At 38.8% G+C, this 15,756-nt stretch overlaps 1 protein-coding gene and 2 pseudogenes across 3 annotated transcripts; 1 reads left to right on the top strand and 2 right to left on the bottom strand.

Annotated features, from left to right (window-relative positions):
* Positions 1–3,647: 3,647 nt before the first annotated feature.
* Positions 3,648–4,217, bottom strand: LOC309824398 (interferon alpha-1-like; the record flags this gene model as incomplete). The annotated part of the gene is made up of 1 exon (XM_082657279.1): positions 3,648–4,217. One exon carries the CDS (start codon positions 4,215–4,217, stop codon positions 3,648–3,650), a length of 570 nt encoding a protein of 189 aa, XP_082513405.1.
* A 2,520-nt stretch (positions 4,218–6,737) lies between these two features.
* On the top strand, positions 6,738–7,059 carry LOC309824427 (NADH dehydrogenase [ubiquinone] 1 alpha subcomplex subunit 1-like; annotated as a pseudogene). Its single transcript has one exon. The product of its transcript is annotated as an NADH dehydrogenase [ubiquinone] 1 alpha subcomplex subunit 1-like (transcript).
* A 5,221-nt stretch (positions 7,060–12,280) lies between these two features.
* Positions 12,281–12,791, bottom strand: LOC309824158 (interferon alpha-H-like; annotated as a pseudogene). The gene has a single exon. The product of its transcript is annotated as an interferon alpha-H-like (transcript).
* Positions 12,792–15,756: the final 2,965 nt, after the last annotated feature.

Raw genomic sequence — 15,756 nt, 5'->3', positions numbered from 1 at the left:
TCAACTTTTGTATTCAACTTTGTATTCTCAGAACGATCACATAATCCGACATAGAAGTATGAAGTTTTAAAACATAACTGACTGGAAAAAATGAATGAGCTAGGTGAATTCATCATAGTTTTTCAATATTGGTTGCATATTTAAGCTATTTCTTTTTTAAGAATAAACAAATCCAAGATGTCTTCTGGGGAAGAATTTCATCAACTAAAGAAGAAAGTAATTTGAGAAAAGATGAAGTTGAATATACTTTGTTACATTTGAGTATATTATAAATGTGAACATGATATCATATGAACAAAACTACTTTAAACACCATACATAGTATGACTGAGATAAAGCAGATAACTACTACATGAATACATTAGACACCTTAGCATATTAATCACTGTCACTTTAAATTCCTGTCCTGATAATTCCAAAATCTACTATATCTGAGTCTAGGTCTGATGCTTGCTCCTTCTCTTCAAACTGTGTTATTCACCTTTTAGTAAGACTTGTAAATTTCTATTGAAAGTTGGACGTGATGTACTAGGTAAAAGTAACTGATGTAATCTGGCCTTTAGAATGAGGTTTTATATTTATCTTGCTAGGAGTTGGGATGTGTTTACTGTTTGCCATAGCTGTAGAAGTCAGAAGCTAAAACTTCCTCTTTTGTCGATGACTTTTTTTCTCCCCTGTTGTCATGTGGTTTCCCTAGAGAATTCTTATATAAAATCATACACGTGCAGTTCTTTTCTGTTGTAATCCCCTGTTATACAGGGATCCTGTTGATGTGATGGTAGGTATGGGGAGGGGAAGTATTCTGTAATCCTATGATTAGGTCTCAGTCTTTTAGTGAGCGTGTGCCCCTGGGCTGTGACCGTCAAAATTTCAGATGTTTCAAAAAGTGGATTCAGTTCTTTCAAATGAGGAAAGTCTTTTTGTTAAAGTCAAACTTAATGTAAATAATGTTCTTTCTAAGAATGGCATTTTAATTATGACCTGGTCTCTGTTTTTGCCCTCTTTATTTTATACGTCAGCCATGCTGCCTTATCCTTCTGGATTGGTCTTCTTGAAAATCATTTCTTAGACCTACTCAATAAGTAACCACCATGGGAGAAAGGTCTACGTCTTGTTCACTATTGTATCATCATTAGCACAGAGTACATAATAATTACAAAAGGTATAAATAGTAACAAATAATATTTTCAGATTTTCCATCAGACCTCTCTTCAGAAGCTTCTCCTGACCTCCCAAAAGAACCTTGTATTAAAGCAATTAATAGGCATCATTAGATTATTTAGTACATTTCTACTGAGCCTCTTGGTTCATTACTCTCCATCTCACAGTGAAGACGCCAAGCAGTGAAGATGTATGGCATATGATGCTAGGTAAAATTAGACTTCTTTGCTTTCCTGATTTGAGTCTTTATAATTGTATAAATTCTTTCTCATTTAGTATTATTCTGGGCAATGGTTGTCTTGCTGCTTCTGAATTATTTTATGTTTCATCTTGAAACAGAAACCAAAATAGAGAAGTAAAAATAGAAACATAAAGGGGCCATACCATTATTTTCCATAATTTTCGTTACACATTTTTGATTTTCTTTCTCCATTCACCTTTCATAGAAAGCTGTCATTGCATTGGATGCACTGAGGCAAAAGGAAAACAAATGCAACTCTGACTATGATGAGAGTGAAAGAAGTAAAGTGACTCCCCAGGTGAAACAATGACAATGGGAGTTCTTCTCTTCTCTTGTTACCCTCCACCTACTCCAGTATGGGTTCTGCTGATTAATCCCACCAAATCAGCTCTCACTAAGGTCAGTGCCATCTGTTTCCCATGTAGTGGATGATTTCAATCTACAGAGCAGCTTAGTGACATTCAACATCCTATTAATCAAACTGATGGTAAATCATTGTAAGTAATTAAATATGTCATGATTTATAGTATATCAAATATTAAACATGTTGATATGAGTTGTCAATACATCAAATCCATGGAGTCTCTTCAGAGACAAAAATATTTCAAAAAAGGGAAAACCACGCCAAGAAAAAATAAGCCACTTCCATTCTAGGTCCCACCCTATTTCTCTCCTCCACTTCCTAAGGAAAACCTCTCAAACCAATTTTCTATACAAACTGTCATTCCCTTCTCTTATTCACCCTTCCACCTTCTCCATGATGGTTTCTGCTGATTAATTCTACCAAACAGGCTCTCACTAAGGTCGCCAGTGCCACCTATTTTCCAATGTAAGGGACAACTTCCATCCATACTTTTTACAAACGCATTGAGTCTTCTAAGCAGTCTCAGTTTGTAAACATGGTCTTATCACCGTCCTCTCTCCTCTGTTATCATATGGCCACTCCACCTCTGCTTCCTTTGTGGTGTTCCCTCCCTTTTAAGGTTGGAAGTCATAGGACTCATTTTATTTCTTTTTTAAAATTTATTTATTTAGGCTGCATTGGGTCTTTGTTGCTGCGCACAGGCTTTTCTCTAGTTGCGGCGAGCGGGGGCTACTCTTTGTTGTGGTGCACAGGCTTCTCACTGCTGTGGCTTCTCATTGCAGAGCACGGACTCTAGGCATGCAGGCTTCAGTAGTTGTGGCTCATGGGCTCTAGAGTGCAGGCTCAGTAGTTGTGGCGCATGGGCTTAGTTGCTCTGCAGCATGTGGGATCTTCCCGGACCAGGGCTTGAACCTGTGTCCCCTGCGTTGGCAGACAGATTCTTAACTACTGCACCACCAGGGAAGCCCCATAGGACTCAATTTAAGTCCTTTTCTCATTCTATACTCTCTTCTCATTTGACCTCTTCTGTTCCTATGCCTTCCAATTAATGGAATTGCTTGTAAATTGCAAACTCAAATATCCAACAGACATTTGTAGTTAGATGTCTACCAGCCAACTACAGAGAATATGTACAACTTTTGTGTTTATATCCTCACATGGACTGATGTACCTTCTGCAGAGAGAAGTCAATTTTTTACCTTCTCATTATAGCAGTAAATCTAACTGATATTAATTTCTAACATTAATTAGTATTAATTTTAAACATAATAAATATTATTTGTACTGTCTTTAGGTTATTTTCCCTACAAAAATCAAAGATACAAGAGAGCAGGAGCTGTATTTGTTGTGTTTACCTCTATATCTGGAGGGATACAACCTGGCTTAGGGGAAGTCTATTTTACTTCTAACTTGAATATAATACTGATGGGTAAATGAATTGTACCATCAATTGTTTAATCAGATTGCACATTCAGCCTTGGTTTTCTTTTTTAAAGACGAAACTAATACCAGAAGTTTTCTATAGAAAGAATTTAATGAACAAAGAAAATAATAAATTGACTAAATACAAAGAATGTATTTTTTCTCTGAAACTACAGTGTAAATGTGCACATAATATTGTATGAACAAAAATAATTGTAATCTTTATAAATAGTTAAATAAATAAATATTTAAATAGATAAATAGATCAGCATGGGCATCTGTGAGGAACAAGTGCCTGTAGAGTAGAACATCATGTTGCTTAATATTCCTGAAAACATTTGACAAATTAATTTAATTCAGGGCATGATGAGAGCAGAAATGATAGTCTTTGACATGGCAGCACAGGTGGAAGTGTGGTCTCGTTAGTGAGAATCATTTCGGTGTTGAACCAGGTGTGTGTCATTCCTTCCTCCTGAGTCTTTCTTGCAAGTTTGTTGATGAAGAGAAGGATCTCGTGACTTCTGCTCTGACAATCTCCCAGGCACAAGGGCTGTATTTCTTCTCTTGCAGATAGACAGTGATTCTGTGGAAGTATTTCCTCACAGCCAGGATGGAGTCCTCCTTCAGCAGGGGAGTCCCTTCCAGCCCCGCCTCCTGCATCAGACAGGCTTGCAGGTCAATGAGCTGCTGATAAAGTGCAGTGCAGAACTTGTCCAGGAGGGTCTCATCCCAAGCGGCAGCCGAGCCCTCTGTGCTGAAGAGCTGGAAGGTCTGCTGGATCATCTCATGGACGACAGCGATGGCTTGAGCCTTCTGGAACTGGTTGCCTCCAAACGCCTCCTGGGGGAATCCAAAGTCATTTCTGTCCTTCAGGCAGGAGAAGGGGGAGATTCTCCTCATCTGTTGCAGGAGCATCAGGGCCCTCGTGTTAGCCAGGCTGTGGGTCTGAGGCAGGTCGCAGCCCAGAGAGCAGTTGGAGTTGCAGCTGAGCAGCACCAGGGTCAGGAGTAAGGACAAGGTTGGGGCCATCGGGGACCCTGCAGATGCTGCCGGCCTGGCTGAGGTGGGGACTCTGTGAACCCTGCTCTCTAGGTTCTCTGAAGACCTTCCTTCAGGCCTGGGTCTTAAATGGGAACCCATTCGTTTCCATTTTCTAAACATTAATTTCTACTTCTGTTTTTGATTTTCACTTTGCACTCTCCAAATGGGATATGGCAACATTTCTCAACCATTATTTTTTCCATTATTGCCTCCTCTTCCCCTGCCCACAGAGCCTTCTTAGATAGCTTTTTCCTAATTGCCCCCCCATGAAAGTTTGAAAACACATAGGTACTGAATATTTATATACTCCATGAATATCTGCATACATAGAAAAAGAAAGTGAAAATTTTACTGTTTTTATTCAATGCAGGGTTAAGAATGAAAAAATTTGAGCTAAACATTATATTTAAAAGTTATTGAGAACTAGGGACTTCCCTGGTGGTCCAGTGGTTAAGAATCCACGCTTCCACTGCAGGGGTCACGGGTTTGATCCCTGGTCGGGGAACTAAGATCCCACATGCTACGCAGTGTGGCCAAAAAGAAAAAATAAAAAGTTATTGACAACTAATTTAACTTTATAACTAAGTTTGCAGAGTAACTTTTTTTTAGTCAAAAGATATATTTGAAGAAGCTCACTGATTTTCTAAATTAAGTTCTATATTATAAACATTTTCTCATGCCATTAAAAATTACTCAGGGACTTCTCCGGTGGCGCAGTGGTTAAGAATCTGCCTGCCAATGCAGGGACACGGGTTCGAGCCCTGGTCTGAGAATATCCCACATGCCGCGGAGCAGCTAAGCCTGTGTGCCACAACTACTGAGCCTGTGGTCTGGAGCCCATGAACCACAACTACTGAACCCTGTGCGCCTAGAACCCATTCTCCGCAACAAGAGAAACCACTGCAATGAGAAGCCCGGGCACCGCAACAAAGAGTAGCCCCCGCTCGCCGCAACTAGAGAAAGCCCACACGCAGCAACAAAGACTCAATGCAGCCAAAAATAAATAAATAATTTTATTTTTTTAAAAAAAGACAGATTTAGATAAAAGACAACTTTAAAAAAAAAAAAGAATCTGCCTGCCAATTCAGGGGACATGAGTTCGAGCCCTGGTCCAGGAAGATCCCACATGCTGCAGAACAACTAAGCCCGTGCGCCACAACTACTGAGCCCGTGTGCCACAACTACTGAAGCCCGTGCGCCTAGAGCCCGTGCTCCACAACAAGAGAAGCCACCACACCACAACGAAAAGTAGCCCCCGCTCGCCACAACTAGAGAAAGCCCGTGCATAGCAACGAAGACCCAATGCAGCCAAAAATAAATAAATAAATAAATAAACTGAAAAATATTACTCAAATAGAACATCTACAATGACTGTATAATGTTCTAGTCTATGGATGTAGCCTTGTTTAACATTTTACTTTTTTTAGATGAAGAATATTTCAAAATTTCATAATTACCAATCATGTTGGGAGAATGCCGTTGGGTATAAAATTGTACCCGATTTGACAAAATATAATTATGAAATCAAAAGACATCACCTTTTTTAAAGTTCTTGAGACCTAAAACTAATTTGTTTTCCAGGGAGTTGCTGAAATTTATGCTAGGACTGTGGTAGTGTCCATTTTATTGCTCACTTGCTAATTTTTTTTCCAGTTCAATAAAAATTTGATACTGGTTTTACTTTGAATTTGTATAGGGTATTTGATATAGAGTGAAATTTACCTAATTATGCAGAGTAACTTTTAATGTAATATATTTACTTATATAAATAGTAATATATCAAATTATAATTTCAAATAAAAATTTATATAAATATTTCATAATAGTACCAATGTATAGATATATTTTAAATAAAATCATCAGAACTGCTAAAACCACTGAAAATTTAAATTATTTACTTAGCATTTATTTTTAGGTAATTAACTATTACTTTTGATTCATATCATAAAATTTTTAACTTCACTAGCTGCTAGGTATTCATCTAGATATTGTCAACAGTTTTCTGTTTAGAAATAGGCATAATTAGTGATGTGCTAAATAACTTTAGTAGAATTAAATAATAAAATATAACCTATTCGTGCTTAATTCCCAAAGCCCAAATCACACCAAGGCTCGAACATAAGCAGCATCCGCAAGACAGCCAATGGCAGCTCATAAGTAAGTAAAGGACACTTCTCACATTATGACTTTGAGATCAAGCAAATGATGGCGAGAAAGTCCTGTAATGAACAGTTAAGTCACCATAGGTTGTAGCACTGATCCTGCGTGACATTTGTTTATATTTCATGAACTAAGTGTCAATGCTTCTCACATCATATACAAGAAAACCTGAAGAGCAAAATGAATACAAAGGAATAAGACTTTGTTGGATAAGGTTGACCTTTGAACACCAAAGCCATTATAATGGCTGAGATTTGTTCATACCCCAGAAAACTAATGTTTGCACCCATGGGAGCATCCCCAATGAGAATGCGTAATTTAGGCAACATGAAAAATTGAATTGTAGTGATGTGGTTCGAGATTCTCCCCGGAATCGCAGTCATGGCCGCGTGCTTGTTCATCCCGGGAATGGCCACTGCACGCATCCACAGGTTCACTAATGGGGGCAAGGAAAAAAGGGTTGCCCATTATTCATAACAGTGGAATTTGATGGAAAGAAATAGGCGCATCTCTGCAGTTAATCGTTACTATGTGTCAAAGGGTTTGGAGAACATTGATTAAGGAAGCATTTTCCTGATTGATGAAAAATAACTCAGTTATACTTGTCTACCCCTGCTAGAAGGTTATGCAGTGTATTGTGTAGCATGCAGTGTATCTTGTAGTGTGTAATAAAAATAAAACAAAAAAGTAAAAAAAAAAATTGAATCATTCTCCATATTTTTTCATTAATGTTCAAATTTCCCTAAGGACCTCCAGAAGTTCCAATCCAAGTCTGTTCTTTTAAACGGAATGAATACATCTTTGTATTTGACTCATAACTGGATAAATATTGATTATTATCATGGAAAGAATTAACTTTCATCTCCCATCTTGAATTCTTTTATTTTGCATAGGAAGTCATGTGGCCTCAGCCCTCTATATTCCTGCTCTTTACATTGTAGTATGTGATAATCTTTGGCAAATTAGCTCATTAGTAACTGGACTCTATCCATTCCCTGTATTATCCCTGGCAGCAAGCCCAGTGTAATCACGCAAGTAATTTTTTTTAATAGACTCATCTATGTATTTCATTTTATTTTCATTGAAGTATAGTTGATTCAAATGTTTGTTAGTTTTTCTGGTGTATAGCAAAGCGATTCAGAGATATATATATTCTTTTTCAGATTCTTTTCCATTATAGTTTACTAGAAGATATTGAACATAATTTCCTGTGTTATACAGTAGGACCTTGTTGTTTTTCTATTTTATATATAGTAGTTTGTACCTGCTGATCTCAAACTCCATTTATCCGTCTCCCCCATTTCCTTTTGGTAACCATAAGTTTGTTTTCTATGTCTGTGAATCAGTGTCTGTTTTGTAAATAAGTTCATTTGTATCATTTTTTGATTCCACATATAAGTGATATCATGTGATATTTGTCTTTGTCTTACTTCACTTAGTATGATAATCTCCAGGTCCATCCATGTTGTTGCAAATGGCATTATTTCATCCTTTTATATGGCTGAGTAGTATTCCATTGTATATTTATATACCACATCTTCTCTTTCCATTCATCTGTCGATGAACATTCAGGTTCTTTCCATGTCTTGGCTATTGTGAATAGTTCTGCTATAAACATTGAAGTGCATGTGTCTTTTCGAATTAGAGTTTTCTCCAGATATATGCCCAGGAATGGGATTGCTGGATCATATGGTAACTCTAGTTTTCTTTTTTTAAGGAACATCCATCCTGTTTTCCATAGTGGCTGCACCAATTTACATTCCCATCAACAGTGTAGGAGGATTCCCTTTTCTCCAAATCCTCTCCAACATTTATTGTTTGTAGACTTTTTGATGATGGCCATTGTGACTGGTGTGAGGTGATACTTCATTGTAGTTTTGATTTGCATTTCTCTAATAATGAGCAATGTTGACATCTTTTCATGCGCTTATTGGCCATCTGTATGTCTTCTTTGGAGAAATGTCTATTCAGGTCTTCAGCCCATATTTTGATTGGGTTGTTTATTTCTATGTTATTGAGTTGTATAAGTTGTTTGTATATTTTTGTTTGTATAATTAAGGCCTTGTCAGTTGCATAGCTAGCAAATATTTCCTGCCACTCCATAGCTTGTCTTTTCATTTTGTTAATGGTTTCCTTTGCTATGCAGAAGTTTATAGTTTGATTAGGTCCCATTTGTTTATCTTTGCTTTTATTTCTATGCCTTGGGAAACTGACTTAAGAAAATATGGCTACAATTTATGTCAGAGAATATTTTGCCTATATTTTCTTCTAGGAGTTTTATGGTGTCACGTCTTGTATTTAAGTCTTTAAGCCATTTTGAGTTTATGTTTGTGTATGGTGTGAGGAAGTATTCTAACTTAATTGATTTAATTATGGCTGTCCAGCTTCCCCAAAACCACTTGCTGAAGAGACTGTCTTTTCTCCATTGTACATTCTTGCCCCCTTTGTCAAAGATTCATTGACTGTAGGTGTGTGGGTTTATTTCTGGGCTCTGTATTCTGTTCCACTGATCCATATGTCTGGTTTTGTGCCAATACCATGCCGTTTTGACTTCTCTAGCTTTGTAGCGTTGTCTGAAGTCTGGAAGGGTTATACCTCCAGCTTTGTTCTTTCTCCTAAGGATTGCTTTGGCAATTCTGGGTCTTTTGTGGTTCCATATAGATTTTAGGATTATTTGTTCTAGTTCTGTGAAAGATGTCATGGGTAATTTGATAGGGATCGCACTGAATTTGTAGATTCCTTTGTGTAGTATGGCCATTAATTCTTCCCATCCAGGCCCATAGGATAACTATCCATTCCTTTGAATCATCTTCAGTTTCCTTTATCAATGTTGTATAGTTCTTGGTTATAAGTCTTTCACCTCCGTGGTCAGGTTTATTCTTAAGTATTTTATTATTTTTTTGATGAGATTTTAAAAGGGATTGTATTTTTACTTTTTCCTTTTATATTTCATCATTAGTGTAAAGAAATGCAACAGATTTCTGTATGTTAATCTTGTATTCTGTTACCTTGCTTAATTAATTCATAAGTTCTAGTAGTTTTTGACTCAACAAGTAATTTTACTAAAGCACTTTCTGAGATTTTCTCCTCCTCCTGGCAGACATTTACGAATGACCAATCTATTTTGCTTCCTCACAGCCATATTTACTGGGATTATAACAGACAATGGCTAACATTTTCACTCTACTCCTGCTGATATCAATAATGCCTACTGAGTTTATTGCTAAAATCACTTGGATTCTCTTTCCTTTAAGGTGCATATGGCTGGGGATTCAAGTTGCAAGATCAGCGCAATTTTCAGCCTGTGCCCAGAACTATATTAAACACACAAGGATGGCCTTGTCTCTAATTTGTCCACTAGTATGTCACAATAGAAAATAACTAGACTGGTGTCATATACAGAGCCAAGGATCTAAACTCAAACTCTCTCTGATCCTCATAGCTCACAGCAACCAGACATTTACCACATTACTCTTTCATGAATCTTTACTAATGTGATAATTATTACCTTTATCCTGAGATTTTTTGGAGACTCCTTACAAAAATGATGAATATTTTCATCCTGTGTTTTCATTCCATCCCATGAGACAGTGGGCTCCTTTTCAGTTTGATTTCCAATATTTGACATATAATAATTAAAGCATTATGGCAGGTTGTAAATCAAGAGTTTGGATTCTGAGTCCTTCGTCTACTCCTTTTGCCTGCTAACCTGCTCATTCTGCTCAGTATGACTATATTCTTATTTCTAGATGCGTGTAACCTTTAAAGACCTTTAAATTCATATATTGATGTCCTAACCACCAAAGTGGTGATATCAGGTGGCGGACCCTTTGGGACATGATTATGCTGTGAAGATGGAGACCTCACAAATGGAATTAGGGCCGTTATAAAACAGGTCAAGATAAATCCCTCCCTCTTCTGCCCTGTGCTGATACAAGGAGAACTCTGCAGTGTGAGACCTGAAGCAGCCTCTCACCAGAACTGGACCACGCTGACACCCAGATCTTGGATTTCCAGACTCTAGAACTGTGAGCAGTACATTTCTGCTCTTTACAAACTACCCAGTCTATGCTCTTTTGTTGAAGAAGTCCAAATAGTAAGACATGACCTGACCTATTGTATCCTCAGAATACCTCCCAGAAGTCTGTAAAATACTTAAAGGGAGAGATACCATCTTATCCAACCCCGCTTCCTAGACAGCTAGTCCAGTCCCTGTCATTTCAGGAGCTCAATCAATATTCATGTAACATCAATCCACAATAATGGTAATGATAGGAGAAATAATTATACCAACATATATTAGATAGATATGATGTGAGAAGACAATAATCTAAAGATACTTTAAAAGTTCTTCATGGTTCTACAGGGGAAGTGATAATGGAATATTGTGTGAGGTTTTTTTTGTTTTTTGGGGTTTTTTTTTTTGGCTGTGTTGGGTCTTCGTTGCTGCGTGCGGGCTTTCTCTAGTTGCGGCGAGCGGGAGCTACTCCTCATTGCAGTGCGCAGGCTTCTCATTGCAGTGGCTTCTCTTATTGCGGAGCACGGGCTCTAGGTGCGCGGGCTTCAGTAGTTGTGGCACGTGGGCTCAGTAGTTGTGGCTCGTGGGCTCTAGAGCACAGGCTCAGTAGTTGTGGTGCACAGGCTTAGTTGCTCCGTGGCATGTGGGATCTTCCCGGACCAGGGCTTGAACCCGTGTCCCCTGCATTGGCAGACGGATTCTTAACAACTGTGCCACCAGGAAAGCTTGTGTGAGGTATTTTTTTAAAGATTGTTTGCAGGAATATTTTCTTCAAGTTTGCATTTCTAATATTTGGAAGATCTGGTGAGTGGAAGACTCACTCTTCACTCAGTGATTCTCAAGTACTTGCAAGGAGCTGACTGATCATTCTTTTCTTGTCTCCCTCAGGAAATAAGGAAATAACTTGTAATGTGTCTACACTTGTGGATATTTTCCTCATAGGCCATGCCTTTGGGCATCAAGTTGAATGTTTCTTTCAAATAGTCTATGATGCTGTGAACTCTGAGTCACATCCATATCATCTTCCCCAAGCTGAAACTGTGGAATAAGAATTTTTTGTCAGATTGTTTTTAATGAAGTGTGTGCAAGCAAGAACATTAGTTCCCCTCCACCCCACCCAGAACTTCACTAGGACAAATAGTGTAAAAATGAAAAGTGGTCTCATGCCCTGAACTTGTCTCCTCATCCATTAGTCCAATAATTTCCCAACTTCTTTGCAATTAGATTACCATGAGGATAAATCCAGGCCACACAATATGAGCAGAAGTGCTCTTGCCCTGTATAGTGCTGGCCCTTGAAAACATCCACGTGGTCCGCCAGACTTTTTCCCTTTACCACTGAGTGGAATAGATTCAAGTACTACAGACAAATTTGGAGTCACCTGTTGATGATGGAAAAATCCACACAACAGTGGGTACCCATGTCCTCGAATCACTCTTTGGACCAGAGCCAACCAGAATATTCACCTGATCAGGAAGGCCTGCATTGTGCCCTTAAAAGAAGAAAAGATAAATTTCTATTATGATCAAATTCCTGACAGTTTCCTGTTTACCTGTTACAGCAGCCAGCATTAAGTTAACTGACAAATACCTTTAACAACATACTATCCTAAAAACTTTTCCACAAAAAGAAAATAAACTTCATAGGTTGAAAATAGCAATACCCCCCCAAAAACCTAAACAGACCTTTTATTATTATGAAATTGTTTATTTAAGAAAAGAGATTGTGTTCTTCTGTCTAAATATATTTTCGTAAAAGTATGATTTTCATTTCAGACATTTATCAGCTTGTGAGGAAATATGAGTCAAGATTGCTTTGGAACACTAAGCAAACACTAATCTGATTAGAGAGTGTCACAAATATAATTTTCATTTTATTTGTTGACATTTCTTTGAGGATTCTTACATGAAGGAAAGGACCTTTCAGTTTCCACTCTGACAACCTCCCAGGCACAGGGGCTGTATTCCTTTGCCTTCAGGTAGAGATGGATTCCGTGGAAATACTCCTGGGCAGCAAGTCCCAAACCGAGACAATCTAGATTGCCTTTTTTCAGCTGCTCCAGTCGGTCCAGCCTCTGATCAAGGTTAGAGAGAAGTTTATCGAGGAGGGTGTTGTTCCAAGCAGCATGGCTGCCCTCCGTGGTGAAGAGGTTGAAGTTCTGTTGGAGCATCAGTTGACAATAAACGGGTGCCTTGAGTCGTCTGGATTTGGGTGATATTCTCTCTTTTCCAAGGAACTTTGAAGTCGGTTCTGTCCTCTAGGCACGACTGAAAGGGGATCCTCTTCATCTGTCTTAAATATATGAAGATTTCTTTGTTGCCAAGAGAGCAAGCAGGGATGGAGCAGAGCATCACTCCTGCCACTAGCAAATAGATCTGGGCCATTGAGAATTTCAGTGAGCCACAGGGCAGCTGGCGGGCACTGCTAAACAATCAGCAAAAGGTTCCTTCCCTGGGTCCTGGGACAGCGCGCTTCTCTAGGCGGCCGCAAGAGGGCGCAGGATGTCTTTTTAAAATCGATTTTGTTAGGGAAACGCCGATTTCTGAGAGTCTGCAGTTTTCAGCGGGTCTGGCAGCTCGAGAGAAAAGGCGTTGAAGCCTCAGAGACCAACTTTGTGCTGCTTTAATAGTGAGAGAAAAACATTCATTTCGGAAGCCCAGAGGGCTGAGGAAGGAACTTTGTCGTGGCCGCGCCAGCGACATTTTTGTCTGGTTGGAAGCTGGAACCTTGTATTTTCGGGGCTGCCCCTGAGTTTTGTGCTTTATTTTCGCACAGAAATTTGAGCGAGTCCATTTTGGAGAAAGAAGCCGTTTTCTGAGGTTTGAAGCTGGGAATCAGAGCGAGCTGGGGCCGATTTTACAGATTCGGGCTCGTTTCTGGCGCTGTGCTGCGGCCCAGAGAAAGGGGAACGCGGCGGCGGCGATGGGACGCCCGGACAGGGTGGGGACGCCCTGGGGGTGAGTCGGAGCGCGGGCACCACCGGGGCCGAGGACGCGGGAGCTGAGCGCCTCTGTAGATGCTCTGGGACTTCATGGTGTCTTTCAAGGATACAGCGTTAACGTGGGGGAGGAAGTACTGAATAACTGAAAAGTGGAAATATTTTAAAACTCACAGCATTTTATTTTGAAAATTTTAAATTTAATTTATATTTAATTTATATTATGTGTAACTTAAATATTTTTTAATTTTTTATATTTTGAAATATTTAATGAAAATATTTTAAATATTAGATATAGGATATTAAAATATATATGAGTATCAAAACACAGCATTTTATTAAACTCTATTTAAACTATAGTTTATACTAAAACAAGAATATAATTTTACTCTCTTAGCAAATGGAAGCAAACTCATTAATATATTCAAGGTCACTTCTATACTTGACAATTTCTCGTGACTCTGTGACAGTGTTAAATAATTTTTATTTAACCCGGGTTTCTGAAACACCTCTCCCAGGAACCCATCTTGATTGCATTGTAGAAAGAAAAGGGCAGTGGTTAAGACTCTGTGCTTCTAATGCAAGGCATGTGGGTTCGATCCCTGGTGGGGGAACTAAGATCCTGCATGGAGTGTGGCGCACCCAAAAAAGAAGAAAGAAAGAGAAAGAAAAAAAAGAAAGAAAGAAAGAAGGAAGGAAAGAAAGAAAGAAAGAAGGAAGGAAAGAGGGAGGAAGGAAGGAAGGAAGGAACAAAGAAGAGTTAGTGTGCTGTACAAAGCATTGAGGACATTTACCAGGTCTGATCTTTTCATTTTCTTTGGTAAGAATTTCATAGATTAAAGGAAAATTGCCCAGATTTCATTGGCAACGTGAAACCTTCCTTTGTAAGACACTCACAGTCATGCAAATGCAGGGTCATTTCTTGTCTTTATTTAAAATTTTGATATTTTGTTCAGCAGGCATGTTTTGTCATTTTCATTTTTAAATATTGAATTAAAATATTATTTATCTTGACATCTTAGATTTGGTGCCTTCTTACATTCCATGCTTAAAGAAAGTCCTTTTCACTTAACCCTAAAACTAACCTAGGAAATAACTTTTGAAGTACTGTTGAGAAAGTACTTCCCTGGATGAAAGTATAGGTGAAAGTCCTGTCACCCTCTCCCCCATCTACATTTTATAACCAATTTCCTGGTCTCTTTAAGGTTTAAAACAATCTTTGTCTTAAAATAATATCACCAGAGGTGGTCTGAGACTAAGGATGAGGTACTATTCATTTATACTATTCACAGAGCAGTCATTTTTTGTGTGTGTGAGAGACAACTTTCCTAGATGCTGGTTCTCTGCAAAATTATTCAAGGGCTGTTAAGATTTCTTTCCATAATGTACCAGGCACCTCTCTAAGACTGCTTCACAGTCCTGTGGGCAATCCCTCTCCTAGAGTTTGCATTTGGGGGACTCAACATGCAGACCATATATATACATTTTAACCATTTTCCTTCTCTCTAAATCTTCTTTTTAAAAATCTGTGTCTCTTTACTTTTTAAGAAAAAAAATACCTCAGACTGCCTTCATCTGATTTCCTATCTCCCCAACCCCTGCCCTTTGGTAACCACAAATCTGATTTCTTTTTCTATGAGTTTGTTTTTGAAGTATAATTTAATCTGTGTCTTAAAAATTAGCATCAGAGGTGGTCTGAAACTAACTCAGAATGAGGAAAGGGACTGCTTATCTCATTTACAGTATTCACAGAGCAGCTGTGTTTTATCAGACAACTTTCATAGATGCTGGTTCTCTGCAAAGAGCTTCAATTACTGTAAGATTTCTCTCCATAATGTACTAGGTACTGCTCTAAGGGTGGAAACTTGGGCTCTGCTCCTTCATGGTCCTGCAGGCAATCCTTCTCCTAGAGTTTGCACTTGGGGCCTCAACGTGCAGACCCCTGACAGTGTTAAGGGACCTGCAGTCAGAGCTTCTCTTGGCTGGGCCGAGGGTGGACTATACAGGTTACTATTTGATGTATTAATACAAAAGGCTGCTATCATTCACTCTGTTTGGATTCTCAGCCTGTAACTTGCAGACTTTATTTTATTTGATCTATGCAATGTCCTGTGTGACCACTACTAAAGTTTACTCAATTTTTTAAAAGAGGAAGTGAAAGTCTGATGTCATTTAAATTCAGGAGCCACAGACCTTTGACAGAGTGGAGCCTTCTGCTGCTCCCAGGCCCTCCTCTTCATCAGCTCTGAGCACTGGCCCTCAGCTGCACTGAGCACGTGCTGCTTTCTGCATCCTAATCCTGCCTCTAAAGTCTGTCCTCCCTGCTCCCTGGAGGGCAGTCACCATCCCTGCCTTACTTTCCTGGAATCCACATTGCCAAGCACATTGTCACATATATGTGCAGTCAGAAC

Source organism: Grampus griseus (assembly GCF_964374135.1).
Source record: "Grampus griseus genome assembly, chromosome: 6".
Taxonomy (NCBI): Eukaryota; Metazoa; Chordata; class Mammalia; order Artiodactyla; family Delphinidae; genus Grampus; species Grampus griseus.
This window is presented reverse-complemented; position numbering and strand designations above follow the sequence as displayed.